Source organism: Macaca fascicularis, chromosome 7 (genome assembly GCF_037993035.2).
Source record: "Macaca fascicularis isolate 582-1 chromosome 7, T2T-MFA8v1.1".
Lineage (NCBI taxonomy): Eukaryota > Metazoa > Chordata > Mammalia > Primates > Cercopithecidae > Macaca > Macaca fascicularis.
This window is the reverse complement of record NC_088381.1, coordinates 42,991,208-43,017,177: the sequence shown is the minus strand read 5'-3', so window position 1 is coordinate 43,017,177 and position 25,970 is coordinate 42,991,208. Positions and strand designations below refer to the sequence as shown.

At 43.7% G+C, this 25,970-nt stretch overlaps 2 protein-coding genes and 1 non-coding gene across 19 annotated transcripts in view; 2 read left to right on the top strand and 1 right to left on the bottom strand.

The window, feature by feature from the left end:
• Positions 1–906: 906 nt before the first annotated feature.
• TIPIN (TIMELESS interacting protein) lies at positions 907–22,483 on the top strand. 9 transcript variants are annotated; one of them, XM_065548092.1, is made up of 9 exons: positions 907–1,136; positions 1,420–1,505; positions 4,546–4,686; positions 5,321–5,399; positions 5,924–5,999; positions 8,836–8,958; positions 9,149–9,212; positions 17,219–17,425; positions 22,001–22,483. In XM_065548092.1, exons 3-9 carry the CDS (start codon positions 4,554–4,556, stop codon positions 22,240–22,242), a joined length of 924 nt encoding a protein of 307 aa, XP_065404164.1. In that variant the 5' UTR covers positions 907–1,136; positions 1,420–1,505; positions 4,546–4,553; the 3' UTR covers positions 22,243–22,483. The 9 variants fall into 9 exon arrangements, with proteins under 9 accessions (XP_065404164.1, XP_005559918.1, XP_005559920.1 ...); XM_005559861.4 differs by lacking the exon at positions 1,420–1,505 and having other exon boundaries at positions 907–934; XM_005559863.4 differs by lacking the exon at positions 1,420–1,505 and having other exon boundaries at positions 907–966.
• LOC123574997 (small Cajal body-specific RNA 14) lies at positions 10,955–11,089 on the top strand. Its single transcript, XR_006700168.1, has one exon.
• A 2,340-nt stretch (positions 22,484–24,823) lies between the features above and the next one.
• The window catches only part of DIS3L (DIS3 like exosome 3'-5' exoribonuclease), a 42,280-nt gene continuing 41,133 nt past the window's right edge, over positions 24,824–25,970 (bottom strand). For all 9 annotated transcript variants that reach the window (XR_012415086.1, XM_005559855.5, XM_073996100.1 and 6 more), the window contains 2 exons: positions 25,665–25,839; positions 24,824–25,571 (listed from right to left, as the gene is read on the bottom strand). Coding sequence is in view for 8 of the 9 variants with exons in the window: in XM_005559855.5 (XP_005559912.5) it covers positions 25,263–25,571; positions 25,665–25,839 (484 nt within the window). In the remaining variant the exon portion in view is untranslated. The remainder of the gene's footprint in view (positions 25,572–25,664; positions 25,840–25,970) is intronic.

The window sequence follows — 25,970 nt, the reverse complement described above, 5'->3', positions numbered from 1 at the left end:
TTGGCAACAGGGTCTTACTGTGTCACCCAGGCTGGATCTCCAGCTGGATCGCCAGCAGTGCGATCCTAGTCACTGCAAGCCTTGAACTTCTGGGCTCAAGCGATTCGCCCGCCTGGGCCTCCCAAAGTGCTGGGATTACAGGCGTGAGCCACACCGCACCCGGCCAGTGTCTACACTCAACCTTATTTTTCCTCTCTTTACCACCTCTTTTCTCAGTTTATTATTCAATAAACAATTCATAAAACTCTGAGTTCAAGGCATTTTGCTATGAACTCTGAAGAAGCGGTAATTTCTCATTCACTATTGCTTGCCTTTGTCATTTTTCCTCCTTCTACAACTCAGTTTTCCAAAAACTGAGACCTATTTCCAGGGTTTAAAGTGCCGGGCGCGGCCGGGCGCGGTGGCTCACGCCTGTAATCCCAGCACTTTGGGAAGCTGAGGCGGGAAGCTCGCTTGAGCCAAGGAGTTCGAGACCAGCCTAGGCAGCTAATCGCCGTCTTTGCAAAACAAACAAACAAACAAACAAACAAACCCATTAAAACAAAAATTAGCTGGGTGTGGTGGTGGTAGTCGGGGAAGAGAGGCTGAGGTGGGAGGATCGTTTCAGTCCGGGAGCTAGAGACTAGTCAACCGAGATCGAGTCACTGCTTTCCAGCCTGAGTGATAGAGCGAGACTTAGTCTCAAGAAAAAAAAAAAAAAAAAAGCCCAGAATAACTAGTATTAGCTTTATGAAAATAAGGAGGCCCTCTGAAGAATTCAGAGGGCGGAAACAGTGGGACCGGAGGCGGGACCGGCGTGGTGGGCGGAACCTGAGAGGCGGGTCTTGCAGGCCCCGCCCAGCTCGCGCGCGGATTTGGCGCCAAACGCTGCGGGCCTTACTTGCCCCGGGAGTTCCCGAGTATCGCGAGAAGCGCGCTTAGTCTGCACGCCGAGGTAAGCTCTGTGGTCGGTGTTTTCTGTGTGAGGTGAGGACTGACTGGCGGGCCAGTGAAGTTCTTGCGGGGAGAGGGAAGTCAGAGGGACTAGCCAGGGAGCCAGATGGACGAGCCAGGGAGCCAGACGGAAGAGCCAGGGAGCCAGACGGACGAGCCAGGGAGCCAAACGGACGAGCGGGAAAGCCTAATTGTCGCAGCGGGTCAGGAGGCTTGGGGAGTCAACCTGACCTGGCCTGGAGAGGCGGGGAGGCGGGCGCGTGTCCCGGTTGCTTAGGTTTTGGGCTGCCTCTTACTCTGCCAAGCCCCTTAGCGGGAGGGAATGTGTTCCTGATCATCTTTACCCCAGTCTTATGTCCGGGGCGTGTCAATGTAGAAAGCGCCCAGCGAATGTTGGATGAATGAATGAAGTTAAAGAGAAGATAGGCGGGGATCGGGGATGAGGGGGGCGGCTGGAGAAGAGGTATAGGAGGTTCGATGTTTCAGGGGTGGCACCCAAGGGGGACATCGAGGCAGCACGGTAGCACTTCCTTTGCGATGAGGGCCATCTCTTTGGACTTCTTGGAAAAGAGGTGGGCATTGGAAACCAGGGTCTGGGAACAAACCGTGGTTTGGACATAACATTTGTTACCTTAACTCTTCTGGGAGTTTGAGGAGTAGAGGAGGAAGTTCACACAATTTCATAAATGTCTAAAAAGAGACAGTTATGCGACCACTGACGCAGAGTAAAAGTCGTCTATTGAGCGTCTTGTTCACTACAAATAGAAGAAATATCAGTTTCCTGACAATCCCCACCCCGTGCTTGGCCAGTTCTTGAGTGCACTTAATATATTTTAGGTACTGTCATCAAACTAAAAGCTCACTGTCAGCCTCAAAGTTCTGAACCCTAGTATAGATTCTTGTAGCTTACTTGAAGCTACCGTGGGTCATGATCGGGAATTGATGCTTTGCTTTTTTTTTTTTTGAAACGGAGTCTGGCTCTGTCGCCCAGGCTGAAGTGCGATAGCGCGGTCTTGGCTCACTGCAAGCTCCGCCTCCTGGGTTCAAACGATTCTCCTTCCTCAGCCTCCGGAGTAGCTGGGACTACAGGCGCCCGCCACCACACTTGGCTAATTTTTTTTTGTATTTTTAGTAGAGACGGGGTTTCACTGTGTTGGCCAGGCTGGTCTTGAACTCCTGACCTCATGATCCATCCGCCTCGACCTCCCATAGTGCTGGGATTACAGGCGTGAGCCACCGCACCCAGCTGATGCTTTGCTTTTATATTTATGGTAATCGAAATTTAGAATTAGTGAGATTTTAAAGATCATCTAACTCCAATTTGGGGAAACTTTGGAATTATTTTTTTGCATTCCATCATTCATCAAATATATATTGAGCACCTGCACCTGCTGTGTACCAGCACTGGGGTTCGAGCTGTGTAGCACAGAGAGACCTACCTGGTTGCCCTTTTTGAGCTACAGTCTAGTTTGGGAGACGAACAATAAATAACTGTATAAATAAAACCTGATATTGAAACTGGATAAGTGCCATGATATTTGTACTTGACACTATGAATGCTTACTAAAGAAGGATTTAGAGAAATTGAGGTAAACTTTTGAAAAGGTGATAGTTGATATCTGAAAGAGATTAGGAGTCAAGGTATAGCTTTTTCAAGACAGGAAATAGTATTTGTAAAGATCTAGTGGCCTGAGGAATCTAGCTCTTTCAGGGAAAGAAAAAGCATAGAGTAGTGTGAAGTGAGGTTGGTGAGGTTGTAAGAGGCCAGATCACATAGGGCCTTGGAGTTTTGTCTTTATCTTAAGAGCAATCAGAAACCATTGAAATACTTAAGCCAAGTGAGGTGATCAGCTTTACATTTTCAGATTCAGTCTAGATGTAATACGGACAATTGAAGAAGGCAAGAGTGGATGAGAGTAGTGGAGTAATGCAAGCAAGAAATGTTGGAAGTGGTTATAGAGATAAGGAGAAATAGATTCAAGGGATATTTAGGAAATAAAATGGGCAGGATCTGTGGGATAGAGGGAAGGAATTGCTAAAGATGACTTGTAGGTTTCTGAATTGCTTAGCTGGATAGATGTCATTCATTGAATTAGGAAAATTTAGAAGTTTGGTTTTGTACATGTTGAATTACAGGTGCCTTTCAGGCATTTGGGAGGTGTAAAATGGGAAATAGTGATCTGGATCGGAGAGTCAAGGCCTAGGGTAAAGATGAAAATCAGGGAGTCATCAATAAATAAGTTCTTATTAAAACTATGCATAAATGAATGAAGAAGCCCTAGGATTGAGTCTTGGATACTTAATGGCCAGGTTAGAAGATAAACCTGCAAGGAAAATCCAGGAGGAGTTCCCAGAAAGGGAGAAAAGCCAGGTGAATACTGTGTCTTAAAAGTTAAGGTAAACATTTTTCCCAGAAAAAACTGACCAAAAGTGTCAGTTGTTACTGAGAAGTTAAGTAAGGCAGTACTGAAAAACATTCTTTCGAGTTATCAACCCGAGGATAATTTCCCATTCTTTAAAGGAAGCCTTACCTAGAACACCAATATGTAAACACATTAAAAAAAATTTTTTTTACTTTTAATTTTTGTGGGCACATAGTAGGTGTATATAAAGAGATTTTTTAATTTTTTATTTTATTTTATTTTTTTAAGATGGAGTCTTGCTCTGTGGCCCAGGCTGGAGTGCAGTGGCATCATCTTGGCTCACTGCAACCTCCGCCTCCCAGGTTCACGCCATTCTCCCGCCTCAGCCTCCTGAGTAGCTGGGACGACAGGCGCCCGCCACCAAGCCCGGCTAATTTTTTGTATTTTTAGTAGAAACGGGATTTCACCATTCACAGGATGATCTCGATCCCCTGACCTTGTGATCCACCTGCCTTAGCTTCCCAAAGTGCTGGAATTACAGGCGTGAGCCACCGCGCCCGGCAGATTTTTTTTTTTTAAGCTGCTCTACTTGAAGTGGGGGTGAAGTACCTATATCCTGCGTATTTCATACCCTATTGGATCACAGTTTGAAACCCTCTGAAAAGTCAAATTTATCTTTTTTCTTTTTTTCTGAGATGGAGTTTCGCTCTTGTTGCCCAGGCTGGAGTGCAATGGCACGATCTCGGCTCACCGCAACCTCTGCCCCCCGGATTCAAGCGATTCTCCTGCCTCAGCCTCCCAAGTAGCTGGGATTACAGGCATGTGCCACCATGCCCGGCTAATTTTGTATTTTTAGTAGAGACGGGTTTCTCCATGATGGTCAGGCTGGTCTCAAACTCCCGACCTCAGGTAATCTGCCCGCCTCAGCCTCCCAAAGGGATTATAGGCATGAACCACCGCGCCTGGCCCAAAATTTATCTTTTTATGGTAGGGGAAGCTCGATAGTTGAGGTACAACGATTTGTTCAAAATGATATAGATATTTAGTGTTAGGGTCTACCTTGGAACTTAGTTCTGATTTCTAGGCTAGTCCTTTTTTTCATAATTAGTATCTTCTCTACTTTTCATGATGTGTAAGTTTGAAATGTGGTCTAACTGATTGAAACACATGAAATGGCTGCAGGTAGAACTTGTCTATATAGTGGAGACTATTTGGATGAATACAAATAACTTTACATTTTTTCCCTTAGAGGAAAAGATGCTAGAACCACAGGAGAATGGCATGATTGACCTACCAGATTATGAGCATGTAGAAGATGAAACTTTTCCTCCTTTCCCACCTCCAGCCTCTCCAGAGAGACAAGACGGTGAAGGAATTGAGCCTGATGAAGGTATGTATAGAGAGTTTTAAAAAGGAGGCTGTGAGGCCGGCCACAGTGGCTCATGCCTGTAATTCCAGCACTTTGGGAGGCCGAGGCGGGTGGATCAAAAGGTCAGGAATTTGAGACCAGCCTGGCCAACATGGTGAAACCCCGTCTCTACTAAAAATACAAAAATTAGCTGGGCCGTGGTGGCTGTGGTAAAAAGAGGCTGTGGTAAAAGGTATTTGAGGAGAAAAAAGAAAAAAAAAAGGAGGCTGGGCACACTGGGTCCTGCCTGTAATCTCAGCACTTTGGGAGGCCAAGGCAGGAGGATGGCTTGAGCCCAGGATTTCAAGACCAGCCTGGGCAACATAGCAAGACCTCGTCTCTACTAAAGATTTGAAAATTACCCGCGTGTGGTAGGCCACGCCTGTAGTTTCAGATACTCAGGATGCTAAGGCAGGAGAATCGCTTGAGCCCAGGAGTTTGAGGCTGCAGTGAGCCAAGATCTCACCACTGCACTCCAGCGTGGGCAACAGAGTGAGACCCTGTTTCAAAACAAGATGTCCTATGTTTAGTTATCTTATCAGCTTCGAAATGATACAAAATAAATAATACAAATTATTTAAATACAGTAATACTGAATCTTGGTATGTTTCACCAGAGTCAGGAAGTGGAGCACTTGTTCCTGTACCTCCAAAGAGAACAGTTAAAAGAAATATACCCAAGCTGGATGCTCAGAGGTACATTTACTATATTCGTATATATTTATACTTTTTATTTTTAACATCCACTGTTTTTCTTCTAATGTTATAAACTTTTGGTTGGTATGATGTAGAGCTCTTATATTTCTAAAAAAGTTTTTTTAGTTCAGCAGAACATTTTTTCTTACGGTCTTGCTTTGGACCAAACTCGAGAAAACTTGGAAATTAGGTCGGGCGTGGTGGCTCACGCCTGTAATCCCAGCATTTTGGGAGGCCGAGGCGGGCGGATCACGAGGTCAGGAGATCGAGACCATCCTAGCTAACATGGTGAAACCCTGTCTCCACTAAAAATAAAAAAATTAGCTGGGCGCCGTGGTGGGCGCCTGTAGTCCCAGCTACTTGGGAGGCTGAGGCAGGAGAATGATGTGAACCCAGGGGAGGCCGAGCTTGTAGTGACCCGAGATCATGCCGCTGTGCTTCAGCCTGGGCGACACAGCAAGATTCCCTCTCAAAAAAAAAAAAGAAAAGGAAACTTGAAATTAAAAACATATTTTTATTCACAGATTAATTTCAGAGAGAGGACTTCCAGCCTTAAGGCATGTATTTGATAAGGCAAAATTCAAAGGTAAAGGTCATGAGGTAAGAACTTTCTGATTTTTATGTTAGACCTTTGTTTTTTACAATAGCAATAAAAATGTGGACCCATTATGTTCTTAGAAATCTCAGAATGCTTTAAGATGCTATCCTTAATTGTCGTATCTCTTGAGATCTTGAGAAACAGTTGTGATATACTAGACAGGGAACTGTTTGAAGAATTAGAAAGCATGTCTTGTGTTGTCTCATTTTTTGCTACATAAACCTTGTCTATAGGAAAATCACACCTGTGTTTTTAAGTCTCAGTTTTTACTTTATAATTTAGAGGAATAAAATTTACTTTGTCTACCTCAAAGATTTTAAATTTCATGAGGGCAAGGACTCTGCCTGTATCGATCACTTATGTGTCCCCAAGATGTGGCACAATGCTTGGTTCATAATAAATGTCAGTAACGTGTGGTTAAAAAATGAATACATTTAGTAACTGTCAGTCACTATACATATGCACATTTTGAAGTCTATTTTTGAATTATGTGGGAGTGTAGATATAATTTTTTGCAGATGATAGTATATTTTTAGAGAGTTTTATACTTTTTCAAGTGTTTCTAATATATTATTTTATTTTTTATTTTATGTTTTATTTTTTGAGATGGAGTCTCTCTTGTCTGTCGCCCAGGCTGGAGTGCAGTGGCGCGATCTCCTCTCACTGCAAGCACTGTCTCCCGGGTTCACGCCATTCTCCTGCCTCAGCCACCCGAGTAGCTGGGACTACAGGCGCCCACCACCATGCCCGGTTAATTTTTGGTATTTTTAGTAGAGATGGGGTTTCACCGTGTTAACCAGGATGGTCTCGATCTCCTGACCTCGTGATCTGCCCGCCTTGGTGGCCTCCCAAAGTGCTGAGATTACAGGCATGAGCCACTGTGCCCGGCCTCTTAATATATTCTTTAGTTTTCAACCTGTGGTGTAGATGTTGCTCCTGTGTTGCTGTGCAGTGGGGAGAGGGTAGGGTTAAAGTAGAGTTTTTTTTTTTTTTTTAATTACTTTTTTAAAAAAAATTATTGTTTTATTTATTTTTTGTTTTGAGACAGAGTCTCACTCTGTTGCCCAGGCCGGAGTGCAGTGGCATGATCTTGCTCACTGCAACCTCTGCCTCCCAGGTTCAAGTGATTCTCCTGCCTCAGCCTCCCAAGTAGCTGAGATTACAGGTGCCCGCCACTATACCTGGCTGATTTTTTTTTTTTTGAGACGGAGTCTTGCTCTGTCGCCCAGGCTGGAGTACAGTGGTGCGATCTCCGCTCACTGCAAGCTCCGCCTCCCGGGTTCACACCATTCTCCTGCCTCAGCCTCCTGAGTAGCTGGGACTACAGGCGCCCGCCACCACGCCCGGCTAATTTTTGTATTTTTAGTAGAGACGGGGTTTCACTGTGTTAGCCAGGATGGTCTCAATCTCCTGACCTCGTGATCCGCCTGTCTCGGCCTTCCAAAGTGCTGGGATTACAGGCGTGAGCCACCATGCCCAGCTACCTGGCTAATTTTTGTATTTTTCGTATAGACGGGGTTTCACCATGTTGGCCAGACTGGTCTCGAACTCCTGACCTCAGGTGATGTGCCCACCTCGGCCTCCCAAAGTGCTGAGATTACAGGCATGAGCCACTGCACTCGGCCTACTATCTTTTAACTTTATTAAGTGTTTTTTTTTTTTTTTTGAGATGGATTTTCACTCTTGTCGCCCAAGCTGGAGTGCAGTGACTCGATCTTGGCTCACTGCAACCTCCACCTCTTGGGTTCAAGCGATTCTACTGCCGCAGCCTCCCAAGTAGCTGGGATTACAGGTGCCTGCCGCCACGCCCAACTAATTTTTGTATTTTTAGTAGAGATGGGGTTTCACCATGTTGGCCAAGCTGATCTGGAACTCCTGACTCAGGTCATCTACCCTCCTCGGCCTCCCAAAGTGCTGGGATTACAGGCGTGAGACACTGCGCTTGGCCAACTTTATTAAGTTTTTGTACTTGGATTTGTTTTCATCTAATTTTTATGCATCTGTATCCAGGTGGGGTGCCATGGCTCGTGCTGTAATCCCAGCACTTTGGGAGGCCGGGGTGGGTGAATCACTTGAGGCCAGGAGTTTGAGACCAGGCTGGCCAACATGGTGAAACTACTGTCTACTAAAAAATACAAAATTTAGGCCGGGCATGGTGATGCACGCCTCTAATCCCAGCTACTTGGGAGTCTGAGGCATGAGAATTGCTTAAACCCGGGAGGCAGAGGTTGCAGTGAGCTGAGACTTTGCCCTTGCACTTCAGCCTGGGTGAGAGAGTGAGACTCTCTCTGAAAAAAAAAAACAACAAAAAAACAAAAACCTGTATCCAGTACTCTTTTAGACTGCAATCCTCTAAGTTCTTAATAATTTTCTCTCTCTCTCTCTCTTTTTTTTTTTGACATAAGATCTCGCTGTCACCCAGTCTGGAGTGCGGTGGTGTGAACTTAGTTCACTGCAACCTCTGCCCCCCAGGTTTAGGCAATCCTCTCACTTCAGCCACCTGAATAGCTGGGTCCACAGGTGTGTACCACCACGCCTGGCTATATTTTGTATTTTTAGAAAATACGGGGTCTCACCATGTTGCCTCAGGCTGGCCTTAAACCCCTTAGCTCAAGTGATCTGTCCCCCTAGGCCTCCCATAGTGCTATGATTACAGGTGTGAACAACTGTCTGGCCAATATTTTTCTTATTCATAAACTTCCTTTTATAAGTTTTTTGACCTTATAAATACAAAATGACCCCAGTGATTTTGGCATAGCTTTTCAGTTCTGAAACTTGCTGACAGGGTCAGCTGTGAGAATGAGACTCCTGTTTAGCATTTTTATTTTTATGTGCCAGGCTGAAGACTTGAAGATGCTAATCAGACACATGGAGCACTGGGCACATAGGCTATTCCCTAAACTGCAGTTTGAGGATTTTATTGACAGAGTTGAATACCTGGGAAGTAAAAAGGAGGTTCAGGTAAGTGTTAAGATGATTATAAATATCATTCATAATGCTAAATGGTAGGATAGATTTAGTTGAGGCTAAATTACTGTTTAAAATGTTCATTTTGGAATCTCTTGGTAGAGAGGGAAAACTAATAGCAAATTAGTCCCCCCCCAACATTATTGGTAAAGAGGTAAAAATAAATATCTCTTTTCATTTTCAGACCTGTTTGAAACGAATTCGACTTGATCTCCCTATTTTACATGAAGATTTTGTTAGCAATAATGGTAAGAATATAGGTTTATCTACTTTATAACAATTTTACTTTTAGAAATAGATCTAGACACGGTGTGGTGGCTCATGCCTGTAATCCCAGCACTTTGCTTTTTTGTTTCATGTTTAGGGACAGAATCTTGCTCTGTTACCCAGTTTGGAGTGCAGTAGCACAATCATAGCTTACTGTAGCCTTCAGCTCCTGGGCTTAAGGGATCTTCCCGCCTCAGCCTCCCAAGTAGCTGGGACTACAGGTGCATGCCATTGTGCCTGGCTAATTTTTAAATTTTTGTAAAGATGGGGATCTCCCTGCATTGCCTTAGCTGGTCTCACACTCCTGACCTCAAGCCATACTGGGCCTGGCCAACTTTTTTTTTTTTTTTTTTTTTTGTGAGACAGAGTCTCACTTTGTAGCCCAGGCTAGAGTGCAGTGTTACAATCTCGGCTCACTGCAACCTCCGTCTCCCAGGTCCCAGTTCAAGCAATTCTCCTGCCTCAGCCTCCCGAGTAGCTGGGATCACAGGCACGTGCCATCATGCCCAGCTAATTTTTGTAGTTTTTTTTAAGTAGAGATGGGGTTTCACCATGTTGGCCAGGCTGTTTCTGAAATCCTGACTTCATGATCCACCTACCTTGGCCTCCCAAAGTGCTGGGATTATAGGTGTGAGCTACTGCACCTGGCTTGTTAATTTGTTTTTAAAGACTAGTCAAGTGCAGTAGTGAAAAGGGAGGAAAGAGTAGAACAAGGAGTTTGATCTGTAACTGACTGAATTGAGATAAATCACTACTTTTGGATCAACCCCAGTACTTTGGGAGGCCATGGAGGGAGGATTACTTGAATCCTGGAGTTGGAGATCAGTCTGGGCAACCTAGTGAGACCCCATCTATACAAATTTTTAAAAAGTTAATCAGGTGTGGTGGTGCATGCCTGTTGTCCTAGCTACTCATGGGGGTTGAGGCAGGAGGATTACTTGAACCCAGGAATTCAAGGCTGCAGTGAACCAGGATCACACCAGTGTACTCTAGCCTGGGCAATAAATAGGGTGAGACCTTGTCAGAAAAAAAAAAAAAAAAAGAAAGAATAGAAGTAGTTAGAGGAGGCAGTATTATAGGACTGGATCCTTAGTCTATATTGAATATATAATTAAAGTATGGTAAAGTACGATAAATAGGTATGTTAAAATGCCTTGGTAGTGGGCTGGGCGTGGTGGCTCATGCCTGTGATCCCAGCACTCTCAGGGAGGCTGAGGTGAGCGGAGGTCAGGAGTTTGAGACCAGCCTGACCGATATGGGGAAACCCCATCTGTACTGAGAATACAAAAATTAACTGTGTGGGGTGGCGTACACCTGTAATCCCAGCTACTCAGGAGGCTGAGGCGGGAGAATTACTTGAATCCAGGAAGTGGAGGTTGCAGTGAGCCGAGATTGTGCTGCTGCAATCCAGCCTGGGTGATAGAGTGAGGCTCTAACTCAAAAAAAAAAAAAAAAAAAAAAAAAAAAAACCTTGCTACATCTAGAATGTTGTATATCAAATTTGTTGTAGAATATGAACTTTTGAGAACTCTAGTGACCCACTGATCCTGTATAGCACTTGTTAATAAAAATATATACCAAGATAAAGTGTTCATATACACATGCACCATTGGATACCATTGGATAAAATGGTACTGGGAAATTAGGCAGAATGATTTGATGATGAAAGTTTGCATTTCACTTAGAGTGCAGCTCTCGGATATAGGACTTTAGTGAGACCTATGTGACTGTTCCTGGTATTGATTGCATTGTTAGTTGTACAATGCAACCATAGACAGTCACACACATTAAAACAGATGGTTCCTGCCGACAGGGTCTGTATAGTTATCAGATTTTCTGTGCGATGGCTCCATACATGTTTGTTTTTGTTTTTTAACTTTTAACAGATGCGGAAGAAAATACAAGTTCCATGTAGAATTCCCTAAAGTTATTTATAAACTACTTCCAAACATGTGAAAGAATGTGATTTAAATAATTCATGATTTAAATTTCTTGGTAAAATATGTATTGATGGCATAGGACTGGTATATGTAAAGGAATGAGTTATTGCAGTTCTAAATTCCACCACATATACTTCTGGGTTACTTTTTGAGGTGCCCGGTATGTAATACAGCTCAAGGATAAAAAAATGACTAAGATCAGGCCCCTTTGTGGGCTAATACAGTAATGAATGAATCAGACATACAACGTTGCCAGTAGTGTGGTAGGTGTAATTAGAGGTATGAGTAGGTCACAGGGTGGGATGCAAAGGAGAGCATAGTTACATGTCCCTGGAGGTGGAGGGAGAGCTTCACAAAGGAGGATTCAGAAGAATTTTGATTTGGGGGTGGGAGGAAGAAGAAAGAAATGAAAAAGAAGAAAAAGTATTTTGAATGAACAGTAGAGGTCAGGCAGAGGTGATTTTGAATGAGGGAGCCACCTATGCAGAGGTATAAATTAACATGGATTTCAGGCTCCATATTCTATGGCAGTAAAAAAAAAAAAAAAATAAGGCCTGGCACGGTGGCTCACGCTTGTAATCCCAGCACTTTGGGAGGCCAAGACGGGCGGATCCCTTGAGGCCAGGAGTTCGAGACCAGCCTGGCCAACATGGTGAAACCCCATCTCTTCTAAAAAATACAAAAAATTAGCCTGGCGTGGTGGCACATGCCTGTAATCCCAGTTACTCGGGTGGCTAAGACAGTAGAATTGCTTGAACCCTGGAGGTGGAGGTTGCAGTGAGCTGAGATGGTGCCATTGCACTCCAGCCTGGGCAAAATGGGCAAAACTCCATATCAAAAAAAAAAAAAGAAAAAGATAAATTAACATGGACCGTTCAGAGAATTACAAGCATGCTGAAATACAGGATACAAATAAGAGAACTGAATCTGAGATTTTTGTTTGTTGTGTGATATATTTTGTTTGTATCTTAAAAGAATAGTCTCCAAATTTTTTTGATCAGGCACCACAAAAGTAAAAATGTTTTGACCATTTTATTTGTTGCTTAAATACATTTACTTCCATACTGATGCGATTTGCGATGTGCTTTTTTTTTTTTTTTTGAGAAGGAGTCTCATTCTGTCACCTGGGCTAGAGTGTAATGGTGTGATCTCGGCTCATTGCAACCTCCACCTCCTGAGTTCAAGTAATTCTCCTGCCTCAGCCTCCCAGTAGCTGGGATTACAGGTGCGCACCACCACACCCAGCTAATTTTTGTATTTTTAGTAGAAACGAGTTTCATCACGTTGGCCAGGCTGGTCTCAAACTCCTAATCTCAGGTGGTCCACCCGCCTTGGCCTCCCAAAGTGCTGGAGTTACAGGCGTGAGCCAGTGAGCCACTGCGCCTGACCTAAATTTAATTTTTGTAGTGACAGGATCTCACTATGTTCCCCAGGCTGGTCTCTATCTCTTGGCCTCAAACAGTCTGCCTTGGCCTCCCAACGTGCTGGGATTACAGGTGTGAGCCACTGTGCTTGGCCTCCAGCTGTTCCTTGTACATTTCAGGCACGTTTCTATTCTAAGGCTTTTGTATTGTTGTACTCTGCCTGGAACACTCTTCCCTTGTACCCCTCAAGTCTGCATCACTGTCTTACACTCTTCAAACCGTGCTCAAGTGACAACTCAGTGAAGCCTCCTCATTACACTGTTATAGTTGCATCCCCACTCCCATCATTTCTGACTCCCCTGTGCTGTTTCCTTTTGCATTGCACTTATTTCCCTTTAATTTTTATATAGTTTACTTATGTTTTAGTTTGTTTTTACCACAATGATGGCATCTTGTAACACATTGAATATTTCTAGCTTTAGCTTCTTTGCCATAATCACTTGCCAATGAATGTTGCAGTAAATGAATTTCATGTGTACTTCTAATTTTTAAAAATTTCATTTCATTTTTATTTACTTATTTATTTTTGAGACAGGACCTCACTCTGTCGCCCAGAGTGGAGCACAGTGGCATGATCACAGCTCTGCAGCCTTGACCTCCAGAGCTTAACCAATCCTCCCACCTCAGCCTCCTGAGTAGTTTGGACTACTGGCGTGCACCACCTGCCTGGCCAAGTTTTCTTTTTTATAGAGACAGGATCTCCCTATGTTTCTTTTTTTTTTTGAGGCGGAGTCTTGCTCTATCACCCAGGCTGGAGTGCAGTGGCAGGATCTCTGCTCACTGCAAGCTCTGCCTCCTGGGTTCATGCCATTCTCCTGCCTCAGCCTCCCGAGTAAATTACAGGCGCCTGCCACCACGCCCGGCTAATTTTTTGTGTTTTTAGTAGAGACAGGGTTTCACTGTGTTAGCCAGTATGGTCTCGATCTCCTGACCTCGTGATCCACCCTCCTCAGCCTCCCAAAGTGCTGGAATTACAGGCGTGAGCCATCGCGCCTGGTTGGGGTCTCCCTATGTTTCGCAGGCTGGTCTCAAACTCCTGGGTCCATGTGATCCTCCCACCTTGGTTTCCCAAAGTGCTGGGATTACAGGCATGAGCTGCTGCACTCTCATTTTAATCCTACTCAAAGGAACCAGCTGCTTCTTACAAAATATATTGTTTATATAAATAGGTCATCTACTACTGAAGATACCTTTCTTTTCTTGGTTCATAAAAAGTCGTTTTTTTTTTTTTTTTCCACTATTCTTTGTAATAGAGACGGGGTCTTGCTGTGTTGGTCATGTTGGTCTTGAACTCTTGTTCTCAAGCAGTCCTTTTGCCTCAGTTTCCCAAAGTGCCAGGATTACAGGCGTGAGCCACCTTGCCCAGTCAAAATTAGTTCTTTGAGTTCATTTGAACCCAGAAGTTAGGGACCAGAGTGGTCAACACCCATAGTCCCAGCTATTTAGAAGGCTGAGGCACGAGGATCCTTTGAGTCCAAGGAGTTTGAGGCTGGAGTGAACTATGATCATGCCACTGTACTCTAGCCTGGATGACAGAGTGAGACCCCATCTCTTGAAAAAACAAAAAAAAAAATTAGTTATTTATGTATTTTGTTATTGATTTAGAATCCTGCAACCCTGTAAGAGGAAGCACATTAAAAACACGTTTCATAAGTGGTTTTTTTTTTTTTTTTTTTTTTTGAGATGGAGTTTCACCCTTGTTGCCCAGGCTGGGGTGCAATGGCATGACCTTGGCTCACCACAACCTCCGCCTCCCTGGTTCAAGCAATTCTCCTGCCTCAGCCTCCTGAGTAGCTGGGATTACAGGCATGCGCCACCACGCCTGGCTAATTTTGTATTTTTAGTAGAGACAGGGTTTCACCATGTTGGTCAGGCTGGTCTTGAACTCCTGACCTCAGGTGATCTGCCTGCCTCAGCCTCCCAAAGTGCTGGGATTACAGGTGTGAGCCACTGGGCCTGGCTCATAAGTGGCTCTAATGCTTGTTTCTTAACTGCTTCAGCAATGTTTCTTACATATACTGTATCAGTATTTCCTGACAATGGAGGCCATTTTAGTTTCTTGCTACATTTTTGTTTTCCATGTCAGGAAGGAAAAGTGGCTTTTCATTTTTCACTATTAAGGAAGAAATCTTAAAAGAGAATTTGATTGTAAAGGGCGGAATTAAGTATCATATGATTTTTATATCTCACTGAAAATAATTATAAAGGTCTGTCTTTATGTTTTAAATATTTGTTTTTTTGTTTGCTTGTTTGTTTTTTGAGACGGACTCTTGCTGTTGTCGCCTAGGCTGGAGTGCAGTGGCGCGATCTCGGCTTCCTGCCAGCTCTGCCTCCCAGGTTCACGCCATTCTCCTGCCTCAGCCTCCTGAGTAACTGGGACTACAGGCGCCTGCCACCATGCCTGGCTAATTTTTGTATTTTTTGAAGAAGAGACAGGGTTTCACCGTGTTAGCCAGGATGGTATCGATCTCCTGACCTTGTGATCTGCCTGCCTCGGCCTCCCAAAATGCTGGGATTACAGGCATGAGCCACCACACCCAGCCCTTAAATTTTTTAAAATTGTGATGGTTTTTCTATAATTAGCTAATATTTCAAGGCATAATATGTACATAGAACAAGCATAGTATATATAAAGACATATTTCAAATGGTGACTTGAATGTTTTGACCAACTTGTCAGATGTGATGGGGTTTATCTTTTTTTTTTTTTTTGAGATGGAGTCTCGCTCTGTCGCCCAGGCTGGAGTGCAGTGGCCGGATCTCAGCTCACTGCAAGCTCCGCCTCCCGGGTTTACGCCATTCTCCTGCCTCAGCTTCCCAGGTAGCTGGGACTACAGGCGCCCGCCACCATGCCCGGCTAGTTTTTTTGTATTTTTTTAGTAGAGACGGGGTTTCACCGTGTTAACCAGGATGGTCTCGATCTCCTGACCTTGTGATCCGCCCGTCTTGGCCTCCCAAAGTGCTGGTATTACAGGCTTGAGCCACCGTGCCTGGCCTATCTTTTTTTAAAATTTCATAATATGAATGATGTAGATAGAAGGTAAAGTGTCAGCTCTGCTGTTTTTTTATTTTGCTTGTGCTTCTATTCTACTTACAGACATTTTGTTATTTTGTAGAATCTTTTTAACCTAACACTTGTTCATTTTGTTGGGGTTGTTTGGTTAAAGTAAGATGAAATCCGTAAGTTTATTTGACTGGGCAATCAGAAACAGCTGTATATCTGAAATTGTAAAGTGAGTAGGGGCCCCATTCTCCACCCTTTTACAGTGTGGATCTTGCCTATAGAGTGGCTCACAGATCAGACAGTAACTATCATAAGGACAAGGGACAGTTAACAACTGCCAGTCTTATTTTAAATGTGTTACTAAAACATAGTTCTTCTTAATTCTTAAATGAAATATAAATGGAAGATCTATTATTTACTTTCATACCACTGTGGATCATTTTGGGGACATCCTACCTTGAGTTAACTGGTTTACAGGGCTTTAAGAATTTGTTACTTATAATGTAAACCACACTGAATTTAAAAAGAAATTCATTTGGAAATATGTCCATAGATTTTTAAATTTCTTTTTTCATTTGTCTGTGTTTAACTCTACAAAAGATAATGTCTATATAAACTTACCTTTTACTGGCTGGATGCATTGGCTCACGCCTGTAATCTCAGCACTTTGAGAGGCTGAGGCAAGTGGATCACCTCAGGTCAGGAATTTGAGACCAGCCTGGTCAACATAGTGAAACCCTGTTTCTACTAAAAATACAAAAATTAGCTGGGCATGGTGGTGGGTGCCTGTAATCCCAGCTACTTGGGAGGCTGATGGAGGAAAATCACTTGAACCTGGGAGGTGGAGGTTGCAGTGAGCCAAGATCGAGCCATTGTACTCTAGCCTGGGTTACAAGAGTGAAACTCTATCTCAAAAAATAAAATAAAATAAAATAACCTTTTCCCATATAGTCACTGGGAAACTATTGAAATGTGTTGGTTTAATGTAGAACAAGAATATGGTTTGGATTCCTTAAGCTCTTTGATTAGGCCAAGCATAAAATATTTCTAATTACAACCAAGAACTTTTTGTTTCCTTTCCTTTCTTTTCTTTTTTTTTTTTGAGACAGAGTCTTGCTCTGTAGCCTAGGCTGGAATGCAGTGGTGCGATGCAGTCTTGCTCACTGCTACCTCTGCCTCCCAGGTCCCGGTTCAAGCAAGTCTCCTGCCTCAGCCTCCCGAGTAGCTGGGATTATAGGCATGTGCCACCGTGCCCAGCTAATTTTTTTATATTTTTAGTTGAGATGGGGTTTTACCACGTTGACCAGGCTGGTCTTGAACTCCTGACCTTGTGATCCACCCGCCTTGGCCTACCAAAGTGCTGGGATTACAGGCGTGAGCCACCGTGCCCGGCCTTCATGCATATTTTAAATTGTATTTTCATTTGACTTAACATGCCTTTTTAAACTGAATTATAAATATTTCTTATTTAATTGAATCAAGCATGTATTCACAACATTCTTATACCTCACAAATTGTTTCTTCAGGTCTGGCACCGTGCCACTTTAAATCCTTTTTCAATGAGAAGCCCTTCTCTAACTAGTCTAACACTGCAGATGTACCGTTTCTTTTCTATTGCAGATGAAGTTGCGGAAAATAATGAACATGATGTAACTGCTACTGAATTAGATCCCTTTCTGACAAACTCATCTGAAAGTGAGATATTTGCTTCTGAGTCAAGTAGAAGCCTAACAGAAGAGCAACAACAAAGAATTGAGAGAAATAAACAACTGGCCTTGGAAAGAAGGCAGGCAAAGCTGCTGAGTAATAGTCAGTCCCTAGAAAATGGTAAATTTTACGCCAAATTTTATGTGCTACCATTAATATATCAAGGACATGTTAGATATTTTAACATCTCTGCTAGCCCCCAAAATAAAATACTTCTAGGAGTGGAAAAGTGTGATATTAAGTTTATGTATATTTTAGAGACTGTGTGTGTGAGAGAGGAGGGAGAGAATGTATGTGTTCCTCAAAGAATAAATGAATCTAGGATGGTTTTCTAGATAGCTGAGCACCTCTTAAAAAATTATTTTAATCACCTGGCCAGGCGCGGTGGCTCATGCCTGTAACCTCAGCACTTTGGGAGGCCAAGGTGGGTAGATCACCTGGAGACCAGACTGGCCAACATGGTGAAACCCCATCTCTATACTAAAATTACAAAAATTAGCCAGGCGTGGTGGTGCACACCAGTAATCCCAGCTACTCCGGAGGCTGAGGTACAGGAATCACTTGAATCAAGAAGGTGGAGGTTGCAGTGAGCCAAGATCGTGCCACTGCACTCCAGCCTGGGTGAGTGAGTGAGACTCTTGAAAAGAAAAAAACATTTTAAGGGGCCGGGCGCGGTGGCTCAAGCCTGTAATCCCAGCACTTTGGGAGGCCGAGATGGGCAGATTACGAGGTCAGGAGATCGAGACCATCCTGGCTAACACGGTGAAACCCCGTCTCTACTAAAAAAACACAAAAAATGAGCCCGGCGTGGTGGCGGGCGCCTGTAGTCCCAGCTACTCGGGAGGCTGAGGCAGGAGAATGGCGTGAACCCGGGAAGCGGAGCTTGCAGTGAGCTGAGATCCGGCCACTGCACTCCAGCCTGGGTGGCAGAGCGAGACTCCGTCTCAAAAAAAAAAAAAAAAAAAAGAAAAAAACATTTTAATCACTTAAAATTGATTTTAAATTCTTGATAAACTTATTCTTCCCTGACTCCTTAAAGCATGTGTCATATACTATTACCTTTAGGACAATAATTATAATAATACATAAAGAAAAGAAAAGGCCAGGTGCGGTGGCTCATGCCTGTAATCCCAGCACTTTAGGAGGCCAAGGTGGGCAGATCACCTAAGGTCAGGAGTTCAAGACTAGCCTGGCCAACATGGTGAAACCCCATCTCTACTAAAAATACAAAAATTAACTGTGCATGGTGGTGTGCACCTGTAATCCCAGTCACTTGGGAGGCTGAGGCAGAATTGCTTGAATCCAGGAGGTGGAGGTTGCAGTGAGCTGAGATCAACCCATTGCACTCCAGCCTGGGCGACAAGAGCAAAACTCCATCTCAAAAAAAAAAAAAAAAAAAGAAGAGGCCGGGTGTGGTGGCTTGCGTCTGTAATCCTAATACTTTGGGAGGCCGAGGCGGGTGGATCACAAGGTCAGGAGATCGAGACCATCCTGGCCAACATGCTGAAACCCTGTCTCTACTAAAAATACAGAAATTAGCCGGGCATGGTGGTGTGTGCCTGCCTGTAATCCCAGCTACTCGGGCTGAGGCAGGAGAATTGCTTGAACCTGGGAAGTGGAGGTTGAAGCGAGCTGAGATCAGGGCCACTACACTCCAGCCTGGGTGACAGAGCAAGACTCCTCTCCCCCCACCAAAAGAAAAAAAAAATGCTTTTTCTTGTGTTTTGTCACTTGGTTGTGAGTTGTACTTTTAAAGTAGCTGTTTAATTTGCTTATCTGTAGCATTCCCTTCTCACTTCTAAAACTGCCTGAAAAATTGCTTTATTAAAAAAAATTATTATTATTACTATTTTTAGAAACTGTCAATCTGTCACCCAGGCTAGAGTGCAGTGGTGTGATCTTGCCTCACTGCAGCCTTGAACTTCTGGTCTGAAGCAATCCTCCAGCATTGAGCTTCCAAAGTGCTGGGATTACAGGTGTGAGCCAGTGTACCTGGCCTAAATTTGCTGTTTTTAACAGAGATTGTGGATTTGGAAACTACATAACCAAATTTGTTAAAACTATATTTAGAAAGAATTGCAAGTTGGTTTTCAATGAAATAAGCAGGATTGTGTGTATCTTTCTTAATTTCCAATTCAGTTTTTCCTTTCAAAATGGAAAAATAAGAATTATAGGCCCAGCACACTGGCTCTTGCCTGTAATCCCAGCACTTTGGGAGGCTGAGGCGGGCAGATCACTTGAGCCCGGGAGTTCAAGACCAGCCTGGGCAACATAGTGAGACCCTGTCTCTACAAAAAAAAAAAAAAAAAAAAAAAGATTCCATGTTGTAAAAGAAGTTTCACCCAATATATTAAAATTTTCAAGTGAAAATTATTTTGGCTACCTTTTTTTTCTTTTCAATTAAGATGAATTTACTTTTTCTTTTCTTTTTTTAGATGGAGTCTTGCTCTGTAGCTCAGGCTGGAGTGCAGTGGCATGATCTCAGCTCACTGCAACCTCTGCCTCCTGGGTTCAAGCAATTCCCCTGCTTCAGCCTCCCAAGTAGCTAAGACTACAAGTGCATGCCGTGACGCCTGGCTAATTTTTGTATTTTTAGTAGAGATGGGGTTTCACTGTGTTGGCCAGGCTGGTATTGAACTCCTGACCTCGTGATCTGCCCGCCTCAGCCTCCCAAAGTGCTGGGATTACAGGCGTGACCCATCGCACCCGGCTGAATTTACTTTTTCTTTTTCTTTTTTTATTTTTCGAGATGGAGTCTCACTCTGTCGCCCAGGATGGAGTGCAGTGGCACGATCTCGGCTCACTATAAGCTCTGCCTCCTTCGTCCACACCATTCTCCTGCCTCAGCCTCCAGAGTAGCTAGGACCACAGGTGCCCGCCACCATGACTGGCTAATTTTTTGTATTTTTAGTGGAGATGGGGTTTCACCGTGTTAGCCAGGATGGTCTCGATCTCCTGACCTCGCCGCCTGCCTCGGCGTCCCAAAGTGCTGGGATTACAGGCGTGAGCCACCACGCCAGGCCAATTTACTTTTTCTTTATAAATGGATGTTTTATTAGTACCATGTGAAACATTGTATGAAGATAGCATTTTTTTGATGGCAGTGGCTTCCTTGCTGTCAATATCAAGTATACCTGGCAATTGGTATTTAAAGCTTACCTCTGTTTATCATACACAACTTAAAATTTGTCCAAATGGAAATAAGTACTTTAAAGTTTCTTTTTTATTTTATTTTTTTTTTTTGAGACTGAGTCTGGCTCTGTCGCCCAGGCTGGAGTGCAGTGGCCGGATCTCAGCTCACTGCAAGCTCCGCCTCCCGGGTTTACGCCATTCTCCTGCCTCAGCCTCCCGAGTAGCTGGGACCACAGGCGCCCGCCACCTCGCCCGGCTAGTTTTTTGTATTTTTTTTTTTTAGTAGAGACGGGGTTTCACCGTGTCAGCCAGGATGGTCTCGATCTCCTGACCTTGTGATCCGCCCGTCTCAGCCTCCCAAAGTGCTGGGATTACAGGCTTGAGCCACCGTGCCCGGCTACTTTAAAGTTTCTTATGGATCACTCTGACATAAAACTTAAATGCATTTGGTTTTTATTGGATCTCTTTTTAGTAGTTACGATTTTTGTTTTTAGATGGGGCCTCGCTCTGTTGCCCAGACTGGAGTGTAGTTGCTGATCTCGGCTCACTGCAACTTCTGCCTCCCAGGTTCAAGCAATTCTCCTGTCTCAGCCTCCCTAGTAGCTGGGATTACAGGTGTGCTCCACCACGTCCGGCTAATCTTTGTATTTTTTGTAGAGGCAGGGTTTCATCATATTGGCCAGACTGGTCTTGAACTCCTGACCTTGAGTGATCTGCCTGCCTCAGCCTCCCAAAGTGCCGAGATTACAGGCATGATCCACTGTGCCCAGCCAATAGTAGTTTTGATTTTGAATAAGAACAGTTACATTTGACTATGATCCAAGAGTGTGAATTTAATAACATTGAAAACCATTTTGCTTTTTTTGTTGTTGTTGTTACAGGGTCTCACCGTGTCACCCAGGCTGGAGTACAGTGGCACGGTCACAGTTTGCCATCATACCCAGCTAATTTTGTTTTGTTTTGTTTTGTTTTGTTGACATGGGGTCTCACTATGTGGCCCAGGCTGGTCCTGAACTCCTGAGCTCCAGTGATCCTCCCACCTCAGCCTTCCAAATTGTTGGGATTGGGCCTGGCCTCTCTTGCATTTAAAATGGATCTTAGTTGTATAAAAATGGGTTTATAGGCCAGGCATGGTAGCTCATGCCTATAATCCTAGGACTTTGGGAGCCTGAGGCGGGTGGATCACCTGAGGTCAGGAGTTCAAGACCAGTCTGGCCAACATAGTGAAACCCTGTCTCTACTAAAAATACAAAAATTAGCCGGATGTGGTGGCAGGCACCTGTAATCCCAGCTACTCAGGAAGCTGAGGCAGGAGAATCGCTTGAACCCGGCAGAGGTTGCAGTAAGCCCAGATTGCTCCATTGCACTCCAGCCAAGGTGACGGAGCGAGATTCCATCTCAAAAAAAAAAAAAAAAAGTGTATTTAGAAGAAAGTGATCATAATTAACATTAAGTGATCATAGATTTCATTTTACTAAACTAAGCTTTTGAAGAGGTTTGTACTTCTGTGGTAAGATTGGATCAGGTACTTATAATGAATAATAATGGTATGATTTTTTTCAGATATGTTAATGAATACAGCCAGGGCACACATGGTTGAAGAGGTTAATACTGATGAAGATCAAAAGGACGAGTCAAATGGATTAAACGAAGACATTCTAGACAATCCATGTAATGATGCTATTGCTAATAATTTAAGTGAAGAAGAGGAATTAAAATTAGAGGAAACACTAGTGGACCAGTCTTTTAAAAATGTGCAACAGCAACTTGATGCTACATCCAGAAATATTACTGAAGCTAGATAAGTTTCCATTAAGAGAAAATGTATCTGTTAAGTCATCATCCTGCAAGCTTGGCGTTACTATGTATTTTTTCTTCTTGGAGTGAAAATCCTTAGGTAGTAAAACTTTTACAGATTATTGTTTAAAATCTGGTAATCTGGTATTTGTTTATAATTATGCTTGTCACTTTAGTTAAATCTATTTGTTCTCTTTAGTGTTGGGTTTTATATAGATGTTTCTTCATAAAATGATTAGTAGGTAATAAGGAGTTTCTGCTGCTGGTCTGTCATTGAATGCCTTGTTTTCACTAAGTTTGGAGGTTTTGTTTCTGTTGTTTACTGCTCCTTGCAAAACAGGGTTAACCCATGGACAGTGTGCCCAGAATAGTCTGGGTGAAGTTTATTTGTTTGTTTGTTTGTTTTGAGACAGTCTCGCTCTGTCAGCCAGGCTGGAGTGCAGTGGCACAATCTCGGCTCACTGCAGCCTCCACCTCCTGGGCTCAAGCAATTCTGCCTCAGCCTCCTGAGTAGCTGGGATTACAGGCATGTGCCACCATGCCCGGTTAATTTTTGTATTTTCAGTAGAGACAGGGTTTCACCATGTTGGCCAGGCTGGTCTTGAACTCCTAACCTCAGGTAATCCGGCCCCCTTGGCCTCCCAAAGTGCTGGGATTATAGGGGTGAGCCACCGCGCCCAGCCTGGGTGAAGTTTTAAGATGTACATATATTCAATATTAATGTCAGTTTTTTAAAGGAAGTAAAAATTTTCTTAAAAACTATCTACAGGCTTTATGGGTGTTTTTCATTGCTATTTAGTTCTGCAGTTTACACTTTTGGTAAATACAAGGTTTTTACATGTTTTTTAAGGAGTTACTTTAATAGTTAAAAGGTCACATGAAAGGCTAAAACATTACCTGACCCTTATAGGTGCTAGGGTAGTTCAAAGAATGCTTTTTGGTAACTTACTGACTAGTTGGAGTGAAACTTGCAAAGTATCATGGGGAACATTGCATCTAGGTAGGATTCATAGGAAAGACTTTGCTTTTGATGGAGAAGATTCCCAGTATTGGGAAGCACATGTACAATAATGATACAGAATAAGATTGAGGGGATAAGGAATATTTTAGGAATGCTGATTTTGAGACTAGAGGCGTTAGGGCCAAATCATGAGAACACCTGATTGGACTTCCTCCTGCCAGGTAGAGGGGGTAGTTACAAATAAGAAAGGTTAGTGTTAGGAAAGGCTCTCCCACCCCACTCCCTCACCCCTACCCCAAGCCCCCCGCCACTATTTGTGTGTGTGTGTGTGTGTGTGTGTGTTGGTCTCACTGTCACTCAGGCTGGAATACAGTGGCCCACTCCTAACTCACTGCAGCCTCAAACTCCTGGGGCTCAAGCAATCCTCTTGCCTTAGCTTCCCAAGTAGCTACGACTGCACACATGTACCACCATGCCTGGCTAATGTTTTAATTTTTGTAGAGATGGTGTCTCACTCTGTTGACCAGGCTGGTCCTGGGCTCCTGGCCTCAAGTGATCTTCCATGGCACTTGGCCTCTCACTCTCTTTTCCCTTGGGGAAAGGGCAGAGTGATGGTGCTAGACTGGCTTCCATCTACAAAGCCAGGACAGACAGGCATCTTCTTTTCAGGCTTTCTGACTCCAGGTGGGGACAGGGCGTGACAAAGATGGTTTGATGGAAAAGCCAGGAAGGTGAGCACAAGGAGAACATCTGGGATGGGGGTCAGGGGGTCGGTTTGTGGGCCTGCTGGGAACTGCCACGAGGATAGGGCAAGAGACATGTGCATTAGGAGGATTGTGGCTAACTGCAGCCAATAGGGGATCAGCTAGAAGATGGAGAGCAGTTTCAAGGTGCCACCAAATGCCTATAGAAACTGCTTCCTCAGGAGGGCCTGTTCAGGCTTCTGTCTACCCTCACAAACTATACTACTGAGAAAGAAGGGTTAATTTTTCTTTTTCTTTTTGAGACAGAGACTTACTCTGTCACCCAGGCTGGACAGCAGTGGCGCGATCTTGGCTCACTGCAACCTCCGCCTCCCAGGTTCAAGCAATTCTCTGCCTCAGCCTCCCGAGTAGCTGGGATTACAGGCGCCTGCCACCAAACAAGGCTATTTTGTATTTTTAGTAGAGATGGGGTTTCACCATGTTGGCCAGGATGGTCTCGATCTCCTGATGTTGTGATCCACCCATCTCGGCCTCCCAAAGTGCTGGGATTATAGGTGTGAGCCGCCATGCTTGGCCAAGAGTTAATTTTTCTAGTGGGGTGTTTGCTGGCAAAGTAACGAGTTTTCAACAAGGGGAAGGCCAATGCACCTCATCAAAGTGGGAGGGTGGGAAGGGAGGCCTGTGACAGAACTTTACCTGCACCTTACCACCTGCCCTGTGTCCTATTCCCAACTAGTATTGGAGACAGCAGGGAAGGACTGAGTCAAATATGAAATAGGAGTTTTAAGCAGAGAGGTGGACTCAGGACTAAGTCTTATTATCTGAAAGTGACTGAAAATTACCTGACAGATGTCAGAGGGGCCTATGATCCAAATGTAATTACTGGAAAAATAAAACATTTGAAAGAACTGATTGGAGACAAGATAACCAATAATTTTGGGTTTATTAAACTATTAGAAAGGGGCTAGCAATCTGCAGAGCCACCACTTACTGTCCACTCATTACTGAAAACTCAGTTTCCATAGTGACCTAATTATACTTTATTTAATGCAACTTCAATGAATGAGATAACTTTTTTTTGAGATGGAGTCTTGCTCTGCTGCCCAGGCTGGAATGCAGTGGTGTGATCTCAGTTCACTGCAACCTCTTCCTCCTGGGTTCAGGCAGTTCTCCTGCTTCCACCTCCCAAGTAGCTGGGACTACAGGCATGAGCCACCATGCCCGGCTGAGAACATTTTACATATATGTGAAATAGTTACCCAGTCCTGATCAACTAGAGCACTGAGTGACACACATTAAATGTTAAGTTTGAAAAGACTGTAAAACATTCACATATGACAGCTCTTAGTGAAGTAAGAGCCTTTCATATTCCATAATTGTTTGAAACATCCAGGAGAGCTAGGTCCCGTATCTCCTCTAGAAGTGTGTATAGGCTCCTTCCCTTTGTTTGGCAATATTCTTGATATTCTTCCTGAATGATGTTTACTTTGACCTCTTGGGCAAGCTGAGCTTCTTCCATAGATTTAGTTACTTCTTTCACTAACTCACTCTTCAGCAAAGGGGAGCTCTGATGAATAAGTTCTGTATTTGGTATCTTGTATGGTTTGTTACTAATTATTTCAAGTCTGATTGTATCAGAATGGCAACGTGAGGCCTGTACGGATATTCTTACCTAGCATAGAGAAGAAAATACATATTACTAAATCACATTATTTGTTCCTTACATTTTAAATATTAATAGTACTTAATAGAAACACAGACTTACGGTTACATGGTCAAACAAATGGAACGTAACAGATTCCCCATCTGTTGTAGTAGAGGTAATTTTGTTTTGAAATCGTTGAAGGGATCCTGGTTTCCATGCAGAACGGCTATCTGGGCCAGATGAGATGACTAAACCATCTTTATTTTTTAGATAAGCAGCACCTTTAATCCCAAACCTATATTATGACCAGAATATAAATCCAGAGACAATGTATTCTTAGTACACAGATCTTGTATGCTTATCTAGAATACTAGTTTTTCTCCTAGATTAAAAACAAATTACTTTTCCTGTGGTTTACCTCCAAGT

Coding starts and splice junctions, on each gene's coding strand:
- TIPIN (XM_005559861.4), top strand. CDS start 4,554: ATGCTAGAACCACAGGAGAATGGCATGATTGACCTACCAGATTATGAG. Junction 6,000..8,835: donor TCAAAGGTAAAGGTCATGAG/GTAAGAACTTTC, acceptor TTTATGTGCCAG/GCTGAAGACTTGAAGATGCT. Junction 8,959..9,148: donor GAAGTAAAAAGGAGGTTCAG/GTAAGTGTTAAG, acceptor TTTCATTTTCAG/ACCTGTTTGAAACGAATTCG.